The 18,983-nt window shown below is 41.3% G+C and overlaps 1 protein-coding gene across 1 annotated transcript; it reads right to left on the minus strand.

Annotated features, from left to right (window-relative positions):
* Window positions 1-9,217: 9,217 nt before the first annotated feature.
* Window positions 9,218-17,530, minus strand: LOC139158187 (vomeronasal type-2 receptor 26-like). The gene is made up of 4 exons (XM_070735606.1): window positions 16,889-17,530; window positions 14,888-15,106; window positions 12,660-12,789; window positions 9,218-10,122 (listed from the first exon to the last, which is right to left on the minus strand). The coding sequence occupies exons 1-4, from the start codon at window positions 17,528-17,530 to the stop codon at window positions 9,218-9,220; spliced, it is 1,896 nt and encodes a 631-aa protein (XP_070591707.1).
* Between the last annotated feature and the right edge of the window lie 1,453 nt (window positions 17,531-18,983).

The raw sequence follows: 18,983 nt of genomic DNA on the forward strand, positions 1-18,983 counted from the left end.
TGGAAGCCAAAAACACTCTGCTACAGAGCCTCTGTGCAAGCCAAAAGTCAGCTGGCCAGCATACACATGCACATTGGAGCTGATTTGGGCATTAGCTCACATGCCAGCAAATATGGCTCCACGTGCTACCTGGGGCACCTGTGCCATAGGTTCGTCATCCCTGGTGTAGGGGGTAATCATTGGTGTAGGGAATGTTGCTCTAGATGGTCTACATGTTTCCTTCCAAATCTGTTAATCTGTAATCTGTTTCATTGGTGGGATTTTGGGGTGTGTGTTCTAAGGATTTTCCTAGATTCCGCTTGGATGGTATTCTGAGAAATGAGAAAAGAATGTCTGTCCATATCTCAGATCATTTTATTGTCCTCTGTGCTCCCTCTCTTCTTCACTTGGATGGAATCCTCTGCAATGGGTGGATGGGGGCACAGCTGACATTTATAATCATAATTATAGTACCCCACATTGGCAAAAGATTGAACTTTTCCCTGTGACTATGTTCAAAGTCATTGTGCCACTACTACTACTACTACTACTACTACTACTACTACTACTACTACTACAACTACTATTTCTGACCTTAGATGCAAGCTACCGAATGCAAGAAGTCTTATGAATATAATGCCTCCTCCTATTAAATATGATCATTTTTCACATTATATTTGTCTGCTTTCTCTCTAATAAGTTGTAGATAAGAACTCCCAGGCTATGAGTCAGAGGGCTATAAATCTTAGTCCTGGAAAGTGTTTCTGGCAGCTTGAACAGACTCACAGTTCAGTGAAATTGTGAAAAGCACATCACTGGCATGAAGGAAAAGGATTTGAACTTAGAAGGTCCTCTCAGCTTTGATTCTCTGGCATGTTTTCTGCTATACCCACCTTCCCTTAGAAAGTTCCTTGTATGGGGAGACCCCAGCCTAGTTGAAAATTACATACCAATCACTTTATGTTGCATCACATGCAAAGTCGTGGAATCAATCTGTAACCAATCCATTACCCTCCACTTAGAGGCAAATAACCTATTCCCTCACAAACAATTTGGTTTCAGAAAAAAGTTATCTTGTAATCTACAACTTCTACACTGGATTACACCACTCTTTCAGCTGTGGCAAGGGGGGCGATTGCCCAGGTTCACCTGGTGCACCAGTTGCGGCCCTATTTGGACCGGGAGTCACTGCTCACAGTCACTCATGCCCTCATCACCTCGAGGTTCGACTACTGTAATGCTCTCTACATAGGGCTACCTTTGAACAGTGTTCGGAAACTTCAGATCGTACAAAATGCAGCTGCAAGAGCAATCATGGGCTTCCCTAGGTATGCCCATGTCACACCAACACTCCGCAGTCTGCATTGGTTGCCGATCAGTTTCCGGTCACAATTAAAAGTATTGGTCATGACCTATAAACCCCTTCATGGCACCGGACCAGAATATCTCCAAGACCGCCTTCTGCCGCACAAATCCCAGTGACCAGTTAGGTCCCACAGAGTTGGCCTTCTCTGGGTACTATGGTCAATGGTATCGAAAGCCGCTGAAATGTTGAGAAGCACCAGGACAGAGGATAAACCCCTGTCCCAGGCCCGCCAGAGATCATCCATCAACGCAACCAAAGCGGTTTCCGTGCTGTAGCCGGGCCTGAATCCTGACTGCTGAGGGTATAGATAATCAGCTTCTTCCAAGGACCACTGAAGCTGGAGTGCCACCACCTTCTCAACAACCTTCCCCATAAAAGGAAGATTGGAGACTGGCCGATAGTTGTTAAGAATGGCTGGGTCCAGGGAAGGCTTCTTGAGGAGGGGGCACACAAGTGCCTTCTTGTAGGTATCCGGAAAGGACCCCCTCCCCAAAGAAGCATTGACAATCTACTGGACCCAGCTCCGTGTCACCTCCCTGCTGGCCGAGACCAGCCAGGAGGGACACGGATCCAGTAAGCAGGTTGCAGAACTCACAGATCCAATGGCCTTGTCCACTTCATCAGTTCCAGCTGAGAAACATTATAGAATGTTTAATGTAAAGGCTGTGTTTTAAAAGTCCAAATACTCGTTAAATTCATTAAAAAATATCTTTCCTCTACTTCATGGAAATTCGTTTTTCATGGGTGGTCTTGGAACACATCCCCAGCGAGAAACGAGGGATCACTGTACACGTTTGACAAAATAAAATAAAATAACATAAAATAGAATAGAATAAAATATAATATAAAATAATAAACTAAACTAAACTAAAGTTACACATCAGCTTCTTCACCAGCGCAGCTAAAGTCTCATAGGTGTTGTCCTTCCTCACCTTTATCTTATAGCTCATCTTCCTCGTGAAGAGTTCTGGCAAGGATGTGGTTAAGGTGCTGAGGTGTCTCCCAGGGGCCACTGCCAGCAGGGACAGGAGGCGGATTACAAACATTGTTAAGACTGTGAGTAAAGGTAATAACGTTGATGTGGTGGTGCATCTTGGCACAAATGATTTGTCCCAGAGAAATGTTAATGTAGTAAAAAGAGATTTTCAATGTCTAAGTGTGGAGCTGGGTAAAATAACTGATTCAGTGACTTTCTCAGAGGTGTTACCGGTTTGTGGCCAAGAGGATAAAACAACGTGTATCAGAGAGTTTAATGTGTGGTTAAGGCAGTGGTGTAAAGCTGAAGGTTTTGGCTATGTAAGTCATGATGTCAGTAGGTGGTCTAATAGGGAGTTGTTTAAGAGGGATGGTTTGCATCCATCATACAGAGGTACCCAGGTGCTCGGTGAGGAATTCAGAACTTTTTTGGACAGGCATTTAAACTAGGTAAAGGGGACAGAGATGTAACTGATGTGGGTGATTTCTGTCCCCGACCAATGAGGATAAAGCAGTTTTTGGAAGCTTATGAAAAGGGAGTTGCAAATAATATAGATGTAGTTGTTGATGATAAGGGGCAAACTAATAACGAAAATAATGTTCTTCGGGTAATGTGCACAAATGCTCGAAGCTTGAGCAACAAGCTCTGTGAATTAATGGCCATAATATCTAGAGATAATTTGGACCTGGTTGCCATAACTGAGACATGGTTTAAGGATTCTAATGAATGGGAAATATCCATACCAGGATATACACTGTATAGGAAGGATAGAATAGAGAGAAGGGGAGGTGGAGTAGCCATTTATATTAAAGAAAGTCTAAAAACAACACTAATTCAAAATACGTGTCAAGATCTAGAGACTCTCTGGATTTGCATGCAAAATAAAGAAGGTTCTGTCATTAGAATTGGGGTGATCTATAGGCCTCCAGGGCAATCCGAGGAATATGACAACAAGATGGTGGATGAAATTACCCAAATGGCAGTAAAGGGAGATATTGTGGTTATGGGTGATTTCAACATGCCTGATGTTGACTGGAATATCCCCAGTGCCCTTACATGCAAAAGTAAGAATATAGTAGAGGCCTTTACAGGAGCAGCTCTGGCACAGCTGGTTAAGACACCAACTAGAGGGGAGAATATTCTAGATTTAGTTTTTACGAATGGGAATTGGGTTTCAGATGTCAAGGTGGGAGAAAATTTAGGTTGCAGTGACCATCTATGTTTGTGGTTTGATGTAAAAACTCATTGTGAGCAATCCTATAATGCAACCAAAGTATTGGATTTCAGAAAAACAAATTTTAATGCAATGGGAGAATATTTAGATAATGAATTAAAGGGGAGGGATAAAATGGCAGGAGCGAGCATCCAGTGGACTGTATTAAAAAAGGCCATCTTAAAAGCCACTGGACTGTATGTAAGACAAATAACTAAAGGTAAAAGGAAGAAGAAACCGCTATGGTTTAGCAATGATGTAAGGGCTATAGTCAATGAAAAAAAGGCTGCCTATAGGAGGTATAAAGAGTCTGGAAGTATAGCTGATAGGGAGGTATATAAAATGAGACAGAAGGAGGCGAAACAGATAATATATGCTGCTAAAGCCTCAAAAGAGGAAGAAATTGCCAAATCTGTAAAGAAGGGGGATAAAACCTTCTTCAGATATATTAATGATAAGAAGAAGAAAAACTGCGGCATCACGAAGCTTAGTACCGGGAATAATACATGCATTAATGGGAATAAGGAGATCGCTGACCATTTCAATAGCTACTTCTGTTCAGTTTTCTCAAAAGACACCTTACAAAATAATACTATAGAGGGATATAGCATTGCTTCCAGCTGTACGGATTCAGATCCAGTGATCTTAGAAGCCGATGTCTTAGAAGAACTTGAACGATTAAAGATAAATAAGGCAATGGGTCCAGATGGCATCCACCCCAGAGTTCTTAAAGAACTCAGATCTGTCATTGCTACCCCCCTGACTGATTTGTTTAACCAATCCTTGTTAACAGGAGAAGTTCCTGAGGATTGGAGAATGGCCAGTGTTGTGCCTATTCACAAGAAGGGCAGTAGAGAAGAAGCTGGTAACTACAGGCCAGTTAGCTTGACATCAGTTGTAGTTAAAATGATGGAGACTCTACTCAAAAAGAGGATAAATCAGCACCTAAAAAACAATAACTTATTAGACCCAAATCAGCATGGCTTTACTGAAGGCAAATCATGTCAGACTAATCTCATTGATTTCTTTGACTATGTCACAAAGGTGTTGGATGAAGGTGGTGCCGTGGATATTGCCTACATGGACTTCAGCAAAGCCTTTGATACGGTTCCACATAAAGAGCTGATAGATAAATTAGTGAAGATTGGACTTAATCCCTGGATAGTTCAATGGATTTGCAGCTGGCTGAAGCGTAGACATCAGAGAGTTATTGTTAATGGCGAGTATTCTGAGCAGAGTCAGGTTACAAGCGGTGTGTCACAAGGATCTGTTCTGGGTCCTATTCTTTTTAATATATTTGTGAGTGACATAGGGGAAGGTTTGGTAGGGAAGGTTTGCCTATTTGCCGATGACTCTAAAGTGTGCAATAGGGTTGATATTCCTGGAGGCGTCTGTAATATGGTAAATGATTTAGCTTTACTAGATAAATGGTCTAAGCAATGGAAACTGCAGTTTAATGTTTCCAAATGTAAAATAATGCACTTGGGGAAAAGGAATCCTCAATCTGAGTATTGTATTGGCAGTTCAGTGTTGGCAAATACTTCAAAAGAAAAGGATTTAGGGGTAGTGATTTCTGACAGTCTCAAAATGGGTGAACAGTGCAGTCAGGCGGTAGGGAAAGCAAGTAGGATGCTTGGTTGCATAGCTAGAGGTATAACAAGCAGGAAGAGGGAGATTATGATCCCACTATATAGAATGCTGGTGAGACCACATTTGGAATACTGTGTTCAGTTCTGGAGACCTCACCTACAAAAAGATATTGACAAAATTGAACGGGTCCAAAGACGGGCTACAAGAATGGTGGAAGGTCTTAAGCATAAAACGTATCAGGAAAGACTTAATGAACTCAATCTGTATAGTCTGGAGGACAGAAGGAAAAGGGGGCACATGATCGAAACATTTAAATATATTAAAGGGTTAAATAAGGTCCAGGAGGGAAGTGTTTTTAATAGGAAAGTGAACACAAGAACAAGGGGACACAATCTGAAGTTAGTTGGGGGAAAGATCAAAAGCAACATGAGAAAATATTATTTTACTGAAAGAGTAGTAGATCCTTGGAACAAACTTCCAGCAGATGTGGTAGATAAATCCACAGTAACTGAATTTAAACATGCCTGGGATAAACATATATCCATCCTAAGATAAAATACAGAAAATAGTATAAGGGCAGACTAGATGGACCATGAGGTCTTTTTCTGCCGTCAGACTTCTATGTTTCTATGTTTCTAAGTTGGGAAATTCTAGCCTATTTCTTGAATTTTCCTCTTTAGTAAGATAAAGACAAAGATCTGAAGATTCCTAGAAGAAGCATTTCTGAAAGGAAGCCCTGAGTCGAAAGGAAAGAAAACAGTCACCTACATTTTTCCCACACCAGGTAAAACTTACACAATACCAATGTTAAGCTGCAATGGGAACCCTTGAAAATCTGGTATTTTGGATTTCACGAAAGTAACCCGGGGCAAATTCCCTCCAATAATCAGATCACCAGGCCTGTAAAACTCCCATTGATCTCGGACCTTTACATGTTTTGCCAAGGCACATATGGTTTGAACCTTCTTAGCAACAATTGGGGGCAGGAGCCAGAAGAGCAGCAGCAGGAGGAGGAGAGGCAACCTAGCCATCTTTTCACCTTTCCTCCTAGATCAGAAATCGAAGATTTTGTAGAAGTTGAATTGCAGGCAGCCTTTGAAATCTCACCAGATTTACATAGTTGAGCCTTCACTGTAAGCAGAATGGCCCCAGGGCAAATCCATTGGATGTCTCTTTGCATTTAACACATTTGTATTGTATTGCTTTATTTGCTTCTATCTGTCATATTCTGAAATGAGACTTTGTGCTATATTCTATTGTAAAGATAAGGTCACAAGAATAATCAATCAATAAACTACTATTGTATCAGTCATGGTTTCTGGGCTCTAGCATGAAGATCATTTTAGTCTCATCAAACCCCAGAGCTAGCTTTTTGGAAGACAAGCTAAGGTCTCCCACCACTGGGGAAACCCAGAGCATATTTGTTTTAAAGCAAGTTTTACCTTAGAAGATTCTTGTGGGTTGAAATCCAGAGAGAATACATTAAGAATTGGTGTTCTTCTGATAATTACAAGGAAAAGCAATTGTCCTACCCACTCAACAATGGGTGTTGTTTGCACCTCAGGTAGGGAAAAACATGTTTTTGTCTCTTGTTAATCCACAAAGCAGATACCTTGAGAGTCAAGGTAAAGTTGAGGTTTTGACTGACATGAAATTGAGCACTTGCACATGAGATGGAGTTTGGCCTATGTCATAATATGCTCAGATAGAATGGGTTCTAATGGGGCATGCTGACAGTTAGCTGTACCCTAGTAAGAGATTGCAATTATGCCAACATTTAGATGGAATAACTGGTTTACATATACCCATAAGACAAGGGATGAAACTGATTAATGAAATTTATATAGCCACCCATTTCATACAAGATGATTCTGAGCAGCATACAACAGTCCAGTAAAAATTGTAAATAAAGAAGGGTCACATTTCTTAAATGTCAGAGTTATTTTGAATTTGTGTAGGAAACGTGGTGGATTCCAGACAGTTTCCTCAATAAAGACAAGACTTCCGATCTTCTAGACTTGCAAATAAACTATCTACTATACAATACAGTTCATTCATTCATGCACATGCCTGCCAGATGCGTGAATGCCCTTCACTGGTTTAGCTCATACACTGTGCATATGTTCCTGTTCTAACCACTTGGTGGTGCAATTCAGTGTATGCTGTCTCTGTTTGCATCTTATACCTTGTCACTTCATGTATTAGAGTCTCTCTAACCAACATATAATATGGATCCATATCCATGTTCAGTTGGATATAACTCTTGGTGATTCTATGGGGAAGGTATCTCCATATCTTGTGATCAATAATGGGCAGCCAAAATTTTTACTGCCACACTGTAGGTGTGGCTTATTTTGTGGTTGTGGCTTGATAATCATGTGACTGGGTAGGAGTGGCTTGCCAGCCTTGTGACCAGGTGGGAGTGGCTTGAACAATCATCATTGTTCAAGTGAATTGTTAAGTCCTCGACTTACAACCTTACCAGTGTCGCTCGCTGGGGTGACAATTTGCTTTGTGTTTCCCATGCTCTCCTTCCTGGGTTGCCCTCTGCCTCAGGATGGGTATCTAGGCGAATGGGTGCCAATCAGCTGTTGAGAAAAGAGGGGGGAGGAAATGGGCCCTTTGCAACTCCTGCCGGTGCTGGTCTCCCTGCTGCTTTCCGAGGAGGAGGAGAAGGAGGATGGGAGGGGGGGATAGTGCTGGGCACACAGCTTCATTTCCGCTGGTGGAACTATATCCCACCCCGTTCTTCCTGCTACCAACCACTGCTGGTGATCTTGCACTACTTTTTTGAGTTGTTTTTATGAGCCAGCTGGTGTCACCTTTGATGGTGTCCAGCTAACCTTTTGGTGGTCTGGTTTCCTATTTCCGCTAACTCTTCCAAACATAATTGCTTTCTCCAGTGAACATCCCTACTCCATATGACCAAAGTAAGTGAGACTCAGTTTCATAATTTCCTTCAAACAGCACATCTGGTGTTATGTGTTCAAGTATTTCCTTCTTGGTCACCTTTACTGTCCAAAAGATTATTTAATGTGTTATTCTAATTAGTTAAGCATATCACTTCACAATACTGAGACCTAAGGAGAAATGTTTCAATATTCTTAATTGTATTGTACCAAATCTGAAATGCAAATAGAAGGAATTTCGAACAGGAACTAAAAATGATGTATATTTGGACAGAGATTATTATAAAATAGCAATAGCACTTTGACTTATATACTGCTTTACAGTGCTTTGCAGCCCTCTCAAAGCAGTTTACAGAGTCAGATAATTGTCTCTAACAACCTGGGCCCTCAGTTTACTGACCTCGGAAAGAGGGAAGTCTGAATCAACCTTGAGGCGGTAAGGATTGAATCCCAAAATTAGTCTGCAATCCTGCATTTTTACACTGTGCCACCAAATATTTCCACGATTTCCAATCATTTGAAGAACAAGCCACTCTCTTATTTCATCATTGTTAAGAAGCCATATCCAATTAAACAAAGATCCCAAAGGCAAAATAAAAGTTACTACTTGTGTGAGATTAATTAAAGGAGGTCCAAAGAATAATAAAAGGAAAACATTATTTACTACACCCCCCCCCCCCCGAATATGTGCAATATCAGACAAAAGAGACAGGACATAAAGCAATTTCCATGCCATCGGGGTAACTTCCAGATACAAAATGCCATATATTTATAATAGCTTTTTCTGTCCATTTTTTGGACTTACCTCTTCAACACCCTTACATAACATCATTGGCAAACTTTTACATTCCTTGGCTCTTTCTCTTCAGATATTCAGCATTTTCTGATAACCATTTTTAATTAATCACTTATTGTTCTGCTTATGCTGCAAACTTATATCTCATCAGGTCAACTTGTCCTTTTATTCTCCCTTTGACTTCCCCTCACTTTCCATCTAACATACTCCCTTATATTTTGTTTATTAAGGTTTTTAAAGGTTAATTTCAAATGGCTATGCCAAAACTACATTTATTAGTGTGTAATCATGTTTAGATTTTAACATAGTATTTCAACATACCTTATCCTTTACCCTTTTACCAGGACATGGTACTTTTATTTTTTTCTTACACTTTTTAACATATAAATCAGAGATTCTTGCACCCCATTATATTTTTTCTCTGATTCAGATCTGGCCTGAATAAGATAATGTAGCATTTGGGGAAAAAAATGCAAGCCAACAGACCAGCCCCAGAGGACAAAATGGAGAAGATCTCCACGGCCACCATGGATTTTCCTTTGGTGCTCAGGTAGGTGGGGAGGAAAGTGATCCAAACACTGCAAAAGACCAGCATGCTAAAAGTAATGAACTTGGCTTCATTAAAGCTGTCAGGCAATTTCCTGGCAGGAAAAGCCACTGTGAAACTGATGAGGGCCAGGAAACCCAAGTAGGCAAGGACAGCATAAAACATGGAAGCTGAGCCTTCATTACATTTCAAGATTGTCTCTCCTAGTAGTGAGTGGAAGTCAAAGTTGGGAAATGGGGGAGAGGTTATTAGCCAGATTGTACAAAGAATTGCTTGGACCAGTGGACAGAGCAAGACAATGGAGTTGGTCAGTGGTTTTCCTAAGAGATTCCTTGTCCTGTTTCCTGGCTTGGTGGCTATGAAGGCCATAACCACCATGACAGTTTTTGCCAACACAGAAGAAACTGCAAGAGAAAAAAGAATGGCAAAGGCAGACTGTTGGAAGAGACAGGTGAATTTCCCAGGTCGACCGATAAAGAGGAAGGAGCAGAGGAAGCAGAGCAGGAGGGAGACCAGGAGGATGTAGCTGAGATCTTGGTTGTTGGCCTTGACGATTGGTGTGTCATGATTTTTAAGGAAAATTGCCAGAACTGCTATTGTGATAAAAGTGAGAGAAAGACTGAGAGAAACTAAAGTGTATCCCAGGGTATCTTGATAGGCAAGGAAGTGGATCGTCTTGGCAATGCAGTGGTCCTTGTCCTTGTTTGGATATTGGTCTTCTGGGCAGGGTTCACAGTGAGCTGCATCTGAAATACAGAAATCAAGTCTTTGCCTGAGCATTCCAAGAATATTTATTTCTCCTTCATTATTCCTCCCTCCCTCTGCTGTGGCATGATTTCCCCTTTCTACTACGGACAGTCCACAAAGTGATGGAAGAGCCGTTTGTGCATTTCATGGTGCATGAACCAGGTTCATCTTTTGTATATTATTGATGATGTTTTGGATAGGTTAGCACTGGACAAGCAGGTGTTCAGCTCTAGCTGTTGTGGTTTGTTTGTTCTTTAAACAAAGATGTTTCCAGTCAATGGCTTATTCCAGTGGTGAAATTCAAATTTGGGGGAGTCATGTGACTTGGTAGGCATGGCCAACTCAATATCACTCACCATGAGGGGCACCTAACCCAGCCTCTCCCCTCCCAGCCACTCCTTGTCATGAAATGGGGAGCAGAATTTTCCTGCCTACCATCCTTTCCTCAGTTTGTGCTGAGCTTCAGGAATGGATGACAGAAAGGAAAATCCTCAATTTTCCTGCCCTTCACAAAAATGGCTCCATTCTGAGTCTTCAGCGTTGCAATCCTGCCGCCACAAGTCTATGGAGAGGAGCAGTATACAAATGTAATAAATAAAAATAAATAAATGAATGAATGAATAAGTAAATAAAATAAATAAATAAATAAATAAAACAAACAAACAAACAAATACGCTGAAAGCTCAGAATGCCTCTGCTTCAGCACAGAATGATTTTCACCTGTCTCTTTCTGGGTGCTGTACTTCTGCCTGCTGGGCCACTTCCCAAGGCTGGCAGCCTCGCAACCGGCCACTTTTCTGTTTTCCTCTTTTTCCTCCTGGGAGACTTGTGTGGTAGCACCATCATAAGGTGGAGACACAGGCATGAGGGAGGCAGAGGTGATCCCAATGCACTAGCCCCTCATCCCTCTGTCTTGGCTTGCTTGCTGATGCACCAAACAAGCACCATTATTATTATTATTATTATTATTATTATTATTATTATTATTATTATTAATTAGATTTGTATGCCACCCCTCTCTATCGGGGTAGGTGGCATCTGGATTGCATGCCTCCGCCATTCTGGTGCTAGGGCTGCTGTGCAATTTTGTGAGTCTCCCTAAAAGTGGGAAAAAGCAAAGCAGCTGGACACAGAATTGCTGGCTGCAGGGAAGTGGCCCAACAAGCAGAAGTGCTGTGCCTAGAAAGAGAAGGGAAAAAGCAATATTTGTGCTGCACCAGGGGCCAGGGGACTGCAGAGGCAAAGGCAAGCTCCAGGGTTGCAGTGGCGCCCTGGGAGGGAGGGCAGAAGTCTTGGGGCTGCATGTGAACACTGCATGTTCAGCCCTGGGACATCCACCCGACCTCCTGGAGTGCCATTGCCACTGCTCCTCTCAGTCCCAGTGCACTGGCTGTGTCTCCACCAGGGGGCGCCCAACCACCTGCTTGCTGGCCCAGCCCAGAAGTGGCACATCTCTCATCATGGGTTCTATGTGGGTCTGGATTTTGGAAAACAAGTGGGCATGGGAGACTGCCAGGAAGGCTGCATGGAAGGCAAGCAGGCATGGCAGAGCCAAGGGGAAGGCAATAGGTTACTAGCTCCCTTCCTCATGGCCAGGGGCTCCAACATGCTTGCTTGCCTGCCTTCAATGTGGCCTTCCACCAGTTACTGTGGCCAGCTTGCAAAGGCAGGCAAGTGTCCAGGTAAGTGAGTGGGCAGGGCTGGACTAACCAGGGGTGTTTTTTTACCAGCTCAGCAAACAGATTGAAATTCTCCCTAGTGCCTCCCCTGAACTGGTGCAAACAGGTCAAATTTCCTTCCTAGCTTTTTCCATGGATATTGTAGCTTCTAGTGTGTGAGAGATTGCCATTTCTTCCCCACTTTTTAGTGGAATCACAAAAAAGACTGATAGATCTGTCAGTCAGAAATCCTGCTCTTTTTTTTCTGTTTGTGTATTTTTTATGTGTTTGTTTTAAGAAGATCTAAAATACAACAGAGAATATCATGAAAATGTCTACTGAGTTTTGGGAGAGGAAGGTTTGTCTTTTCCTGATCCAAAGTGGTTTACAGAGAAATTAGTTACAAGAGTGAGAGAGGAAAGATTGATCCACAAGCATCACAGCAATGAGAGTTCTTTGCCTTAAGTTCTCTGCTTTCTGCTTCAAATCTATTGGTTCTCTGTGCTGTTGTTGTTGTTTATTTTTTTAAATTTATTATTTATTCGATTTTTATGCTGCCCTTCTCCTTAGACTCAGGGCGGCTTACAACATGTTAGCAATAGCACTTTTTAACAGAGCCAGCATATTGCCCCCACAATCTGGGTCCTCATTTTACCCACCTCGGAAGGATGGAAGGCTGAGTCAACCTTGAGCCGGTGATGAGATTTGAACCGCTGACCTTCAGATCTACAGTCAGCTTCAGTGGCCTGCAGTACAACACTCTACCTGCTGTGCCATCCCGGCTCTTAAATTGAGTGTTAGCAGACCTGGATAGCTGGATCTCCTCTTTCTCTGACATGAACTGATCCTGGAAGATCTGATTTTGATATTTGATCTACCTGTCTGATTAGAAACGGTCCCTTCTGGACAAGGGTCACATTGGTAACAGCAGACCTGCCTGCCCTCAGGAACACTTCTCCTCTCTCCTGCTTGGCACCTCTTCATGGCACACCTGCCAAAGGGCACTTTCTAAGAGAGAAAAAGGAAAATGTTTGAGATGGCAGAGGCAAGAAACCTGATTCATTTATTCTTCTCCACATTTCTATTGCAATCAAAATGAAGTCTTCCAAAGACATGGATCACCTGAGCTTCCCAGAAACCAAAAATATTTCCTAGGTGAATTAGGCAATGAATGTCCCTTACATGGATGCTGAACAGGAGAATGGAGACAGGGATTGGTTACATTAACGTCTGAGGAAATATCAGAAAAGGATCGGCCAGGTGCACGTGGGGAGGGGAAGATTCCTGTGGGGATTGCCACCCATGAGAGAAAGCAAGCTTGTCTATTGCTACATCGAATGCTTTTTCCACAGCGATTCTTCCTCGGAAGTCGTAACTAGTGTTGGGCAAACCCAACAAAGTTCAGGTTCAGGATCGGCACCCGAATTTTTTTAAAAAATGGAAGATGACAGCTGGGCAGCAGCGCTTCCTGGTGCTTTCCCGAGTGCTGAACTCAAAAGTTCGGCAAAGGTTTGGGTTCGGGTGCCGAACCCGAACCCGAACCTTTGCAGAACTTTCGAGTTCGGCACTCGGGAAAGCGCCAGGAAACGCCGCCGCCCAGCTGTCATCTTCTGGGAACAGTCGGGGCGCTTCCCAGCGCTCTCCCGAACCCAAACCCAAACTTTTGCAAAAATTCAGGTTCGGGTTCAGTATACTGAACCGCGCAAAGTTCAGTACGAACCCGAACTTTGCAGGTTCGGTTCGCCCAACAGTAGCTGCCCCAAGTCTATGGAGAGGGGCAGCATACAAATCTAATAAATAAATAAATAATAAACACTACTCGTAACCCTCTCTCTATCTTTTATTTTATTTTATTTTAATCAAAGATCAGACTCTTCAACTGTATGATATACTCTTGAGTGACAATCTTCACAAGTCTCGGGAAGAGTAGCCAGCGAGCCATCCCAGCCAGTGAGAGAGGAAGCCTATGTGTGCAACATCCACACACACCCGTGCCATCCTGCCAGCTCGCGTGCGTGCGCACACACACACAGACACACACAGTGCACTCATGGGGGGAGAGAGACTCCACCCTCCTCTTACCATCCTTACACACACACACATACACACACACACACATAGGGAGAGAGAACCCCTCCCATTCCTTCTCCTAAAAAGTCTGCTTCCACACACATACACGCAGGCAGAGTGGAGGGGAATGGAAAGGAAGGAATGAGGCAGGGGGTGGGATTCTTTCTCCTCTGATTGGCCGGTGGCAAAATGTCCCCTGCATCCAAAAGGCAAGACGAATGGGCTCTTGCACCTATTTGGCAAATGAGCCAAGGAGAAAAGGCAGCACCCAAATGGTTGGGGGTGGAAGCCTGGGGACCAAACGGGGCAGGCAAGTGGTGGTGGCAAACAGTCATAGACACATAAAACCAACACAGACTTCAGAGGAGAATCAGAACTGCAGAAAAAGCAATTGCCACCAGCCTGCCTTCCATTGAGGACCTGCATACTGCATGAGTCAAAAAGAGGGCTGTGAAAATACTTACAGACACCTCACATCCTGGATGCAAACTGTTTCAACTACTGCACTCAAAATGATGCTGTAGAGCCCTGCACACCAGAACAATTAGATACAAGAATGTTTTTCCCCCCGAACACCATCCCTCTGCTAAACATTTCCCTCAGCATTATCAAACTATTTACTAAGTCTGCACTACTATTAATCTTCTCATCGTTCCCATCACCCATCTCCCCCCCACAAATGACTGTATGACTGTAACTTTGTTGCCTATGCCTGTATTCTTATAATTTATATTGACTATTTCCTAATGATTTGATTGTTTGCATAAACCTGGACACGTTAGTGTTGTACCATATGATTCTTGACAAACGTATCTTTTATGTACACTGAGAGCATTTGCACCAAGACAAATTCCTTGTGTGTCCAATCACATTTGGCCAATAAAATTCTATTCTATTCCATTCCATTCTATTCTATTATACCAGATTTTTTTCACAAAATAGCTGCCATATTTTATTATTCTCCAGCTACAATATTCTGCATCTCCAGAAGAGAACAAATCTTCCCCTGAACTAATATCAATGCTTTTCAATTCACCTTTGTGGTCCAGATGATTGCATCAGAGTTAAGAATGAAATCCTGACCCGGGGGAGCCCCAGAATCAGTTTGCCCAACTTTCACAAGAGCTATTGATTGATTGGGGAGGAAAACCCAGTTGAAAAGATCATAACGAGCAAATCCCAGTCCATTTTCTGAGAAGGAGACTTCCTCTCCAGCACTGTTATTGAATTGGATATTCCTTAAATAGGGAAGAATCTGAAACAAAGAAATTTTCTGAAATAGAACTAATCAGTTGAAAGACACAAATGTGACATCATGGATTCTACCATTCTGTTATGGCACCTTATTTTAAGCAGACCAGTTTGTATCTAAGAAGCTTGTGGAATTATGTTTGGGGAGATTTGAGAAATCAGGGGTAACACCTAATGCTTAGCTACGTCCCCAAACACAACAAAAGTGACTGGGCATTTGCATCATGGCTTTTTCATCTCCATTTTAAACAAATGATGCTTACCCCCAAAGCTTAATTTTCATTGTTTGGCTTTGCTCCTGCTGTACTTGGCTATATACATTTTAGCCCTGCTGTTCTGGTTGCGTTTACTCTACACTTGTACTGTTCCTATTGCATTAGTAAACATAGAAACATAAAAGTCTGACGGCAGAAAAAGACCTCATCTAGTCTTCCCTTATACTATTTTGTGTATTTTATCTTTGGATGGATATATGTTTATCCAAGGCATGTTTAAATTCAGTTACTGTTGATTTATCTACCACGTCTGCTGGAAGTTTGTTCCAAGGATCTACTACTCTTTCAATAAAATAATATTTTCTCATGTTGCTTTTGATCTTTCCCCTAACTAACTTCAGATTGTGACCCCTTGTTCTTGTGTTCACTTTCCTATTAAAAACACTTCCCTCCTGGACCTTATTTAACCTTTAACATATTTAAATGTTTCGATCATGTCCCCCCTGCAGTTTAATGTTTCCAAATGTAAAATAATGCACTTGGGGAAAAGGAATCCACAATCTGAGTATTGCATTGGCAGTTCTGTGTTAGGAAAAACCTCAGAAGAGAAGGATTTAGGGGTAGTAATTTCTGACAGTCTCAAAATGGGTGAGCAGTGTGGTCGGGCGGTAGGAAAAGCAAGTAGGATGCTTGGCTGCATAGCTAGAGGTATAACAAGCAGGAAGAGGGAGATTGTGATCCCGCTATATAGACCGCTGGTGAGACCACATTTGGAATACTGTGTTCAGTTCTGGAGACCTCACCTACAAAAAGATATTGACAAAATTGAACGGGTCCAAAGACGGGCTACAAGAATGATGGAAGGTCTTAAGCATAAAACGTATCAGGAAAGACTTAATGAACTCAATCTGTATAGTTTGGAGGACAGAAGGAAAAGGGGGGACATGATCAAAACATTTAAATATGTCAAAGGGTTAAATAAGGTCCAGGAGGGAAGTGTTTTTAATAGGAAAGTGAACACAAGAACAAGGGCACATAATCTGAAGATAGTTGGTGGAAAGATCAAAAGCAACATGAGAAAATATTATTTTACTGAAAGACTAGTAGATCCTTGGAACAAACCTCCAGCAGACGTGGTTAGTAAATCCACAGTAACTGAATTTAAACACGCCTGGGATAAACATATATCCATCCTAAGATAAAAATACAGGATGGACCATGAGGTCTTTTTCTGCCGTCAGCCTTCTATGTTTCTATGTTTCTAATTCATATTTATGACTTTGGTTTTTCTCACCTAAGTGTAGGATTTTACTTTTCTCTGCATTGAATTTCATTTTATGTTTCCTCTATGGATCTTATGGATGACTGCTTTGATTTATTTCTGTTTTTCCTCCTCTGCCCCTTTTCAATCAAACACTACACTCAATTCATATCATTGTTTTTAATAATTTCTGTTTTAACCTGTTCTGATATGCTTATATCAGATATTTAAGGAGTAATTCCAGAAATATATATATGGAAAACGTCCTCTCTAAGGATCTTTGGACTGGATAAAAAGTCACAGAAATTACCTGCCATGACTGGACATTTGAGATCCTCTTTCCAAGCCTCATCAGGGCTGGTCGAACTGTGGATCCATACATTGTATGTAAAGCATGTGCCAGAGCATAAACGGCATTGTAGATATTATAACTTTCACCTGTCATGCTTGCTTCAAACAAGGAAGATGGTACATTTTGTAAATGTTCTTTCCCAGTACAATATTTCGTCCCCCGTGGATAAAATTTACCTGGTTTGTGGAATTCGCATGCAAAGATCGTTTCCCACCATAACGGGAGAAACATATCACCTTGTGGTCTTAAGGGATCTAAAGACAGGATGAAATTTCTGAATTCTAAGATCTCACCCGCGTGGTCCCTAAAATGCAAAGCCCCATGCAAGGGCTTTAGAGAATGCCATAAGTTTACATTTTCAATTACAATAAGTTTCCAAGAGGATGTCAGGATCCAAACGTTTTGAAGCGGTTCCATTTCCTGATCTACGTAATCCATCAGACACCACTGAAAATCTGTAAGAGTTGCAGAGTCTCCAAAGAATATAGTGGTATCAGCCTTCTGCCACATTTTGGAATATGAACGAGACCGATCTGCAGAAAAATGTTTTACCCTTTGAGTGAAGGCCAAGCAGATCTCCTTCTCTTTCAGCATCGGCATCAGAATGGAAATGAAATGTTCTCCAATGTCATTTTCAGAGACAAGAAGCCCAACCCAATTCCACTGGAAATACAGAAGCAGGTGGACTAAAGCCACATATTGAGCAGATTCCTTGGGATCAATCTGGAAGAAGGAAGGATAAACTCTTCTGTCTCCTTGAATAGATTCAAAGCCATCACTGAGCTGGAGAAAGTGAGAATCTTCTTTAAAAGACAAAGTAATGTTTGATGGTGACTTTAGGGGTTCCCCGTTGTGTATTTTATTGATTGCATAAGTCATTTTAGAGATACAGTTCTTCCCTTCTTAAGACAAGCCATCAATTAACATATCTGCAGTGTTGCGACATGTCAGAATCCAAGAGAACAAACCATCAACCAATATTTTATGTTATATAAAACACATCTGGCTGCATAAAATATTAAAATGAATCCAAGTTGATTCTCTAACTAATATACTATTGAAGTCTCCCCTCTCCTTTAGTATCATCTTGAGCTTCTTCTGTTCTTTACCAACTCCATAACTGTATCTTAACCCTCCTGTTCTGTTCAAAAAACCTCCCAAATCTTCTGCTTTGACACGGACTGAATGTTGTTCATTTTAGATATTTCTATTTGGTCTTTTTGAAAGCTTTTCTCACTTGGAAACTAGTTTGAACATTTCTGCACACAATGAAATGAAAATTGAACTGAAAAAGGTAATATTTATTGGTTTATTTTGCACATAAAGCCCCCCCTCATGTTTTTGTGAATTTTTCTTTCAATTTATAGATAGTTTTGCCCGCAAAATGTGTTCTATTTTACTAAAGTCGGGTTTTGGTTTTGTAGTTTGAACATTTCTGAACATAATGAGATGAAAATTGAACTGACAAAAATGATGCTTATTGGTTTATTTTGCTCATAAAAAGGCCCCCATGCTTATACCAAAATAGGCTTATACTTGAGTAGGCTTATAAAACCCTATGGTCTTATATTCGAAAATAAACCAATAAGCATCAATTTTTTCAGTTCATTTATATTTTTCTTATGATCAGAAATGTTCAATTTTGTATATCAAACCTTTTGGGGGGAAATCCCTTGGAGATTAGTAGCCTAAAAAAATATAAACTGACACGAAATGCTCATAAATGGGGGGGGCTTTTTGATAAAAATAAACCAATATGCATCAATTATTTCAGTTCAATTTTCATATCATTTTGTTCAGAAATGTTCAAACTAGTTTCCCAGCAAAAAAGGTTTTTAAAAAGACCAAATTTAAGTACCTAATTTTTTTTTTGGTTTGGTCAAATAGACCCGGGAACAGTACAAGCGTAGGTAAAATTTTGCCCAGAAAAAAGTTAGCCCCCACCCCCAAAACATATTTTTATGATGATCAGCAATGTTACATTTAGTAAATCAATGCCTAAGGTATTAAATATATTTCTGATTTGAAGCCTAAAAAATTTTTAAAGTGAAAA

Source organism: Erythrolamprus reginae, chromosome 1, assembly GCF_031021105.1.
Source record: "Erythrolamprus reginae isolate rEryReg1 chromosome 1, rEryReg1.hap1, whole genome shotgun sequence".
NCBI lineage: Eukaryota > Metazoa > Chordata > Lepidosauria > Squamata > Dipsadidae > Erythrolamprus > Erythrolamprus reginae.

What these genes read in the sequence shown, in the direction of transcription:
- LOC139158187 (XM_070735606.1), bottom strand. Translation starts at nt 17,530, where the DNA reads ATGCCGATGCTGAAAGAGAAGGAGATCTGCTTGGCCTTCACTCAAAGG. An exon ending in CAATCATCTGGACCACAAAG is followed by an intron (nt 12,790 to 14,887) that starts GTGAATTGAAAA and finishes TTTCTCTCTTAG; the next exon opens with AAAGTGCCCTTTGGCAGGTG. An exon ending in GACCGTTTCTAATCAGACAG is followed by an intron (nt 10,123 to 12,659) that starts GTAGATCAAATA and finishes TCTGTATTTCAG; the next exon opens with ATGCAGCTCACTGTGAACCC.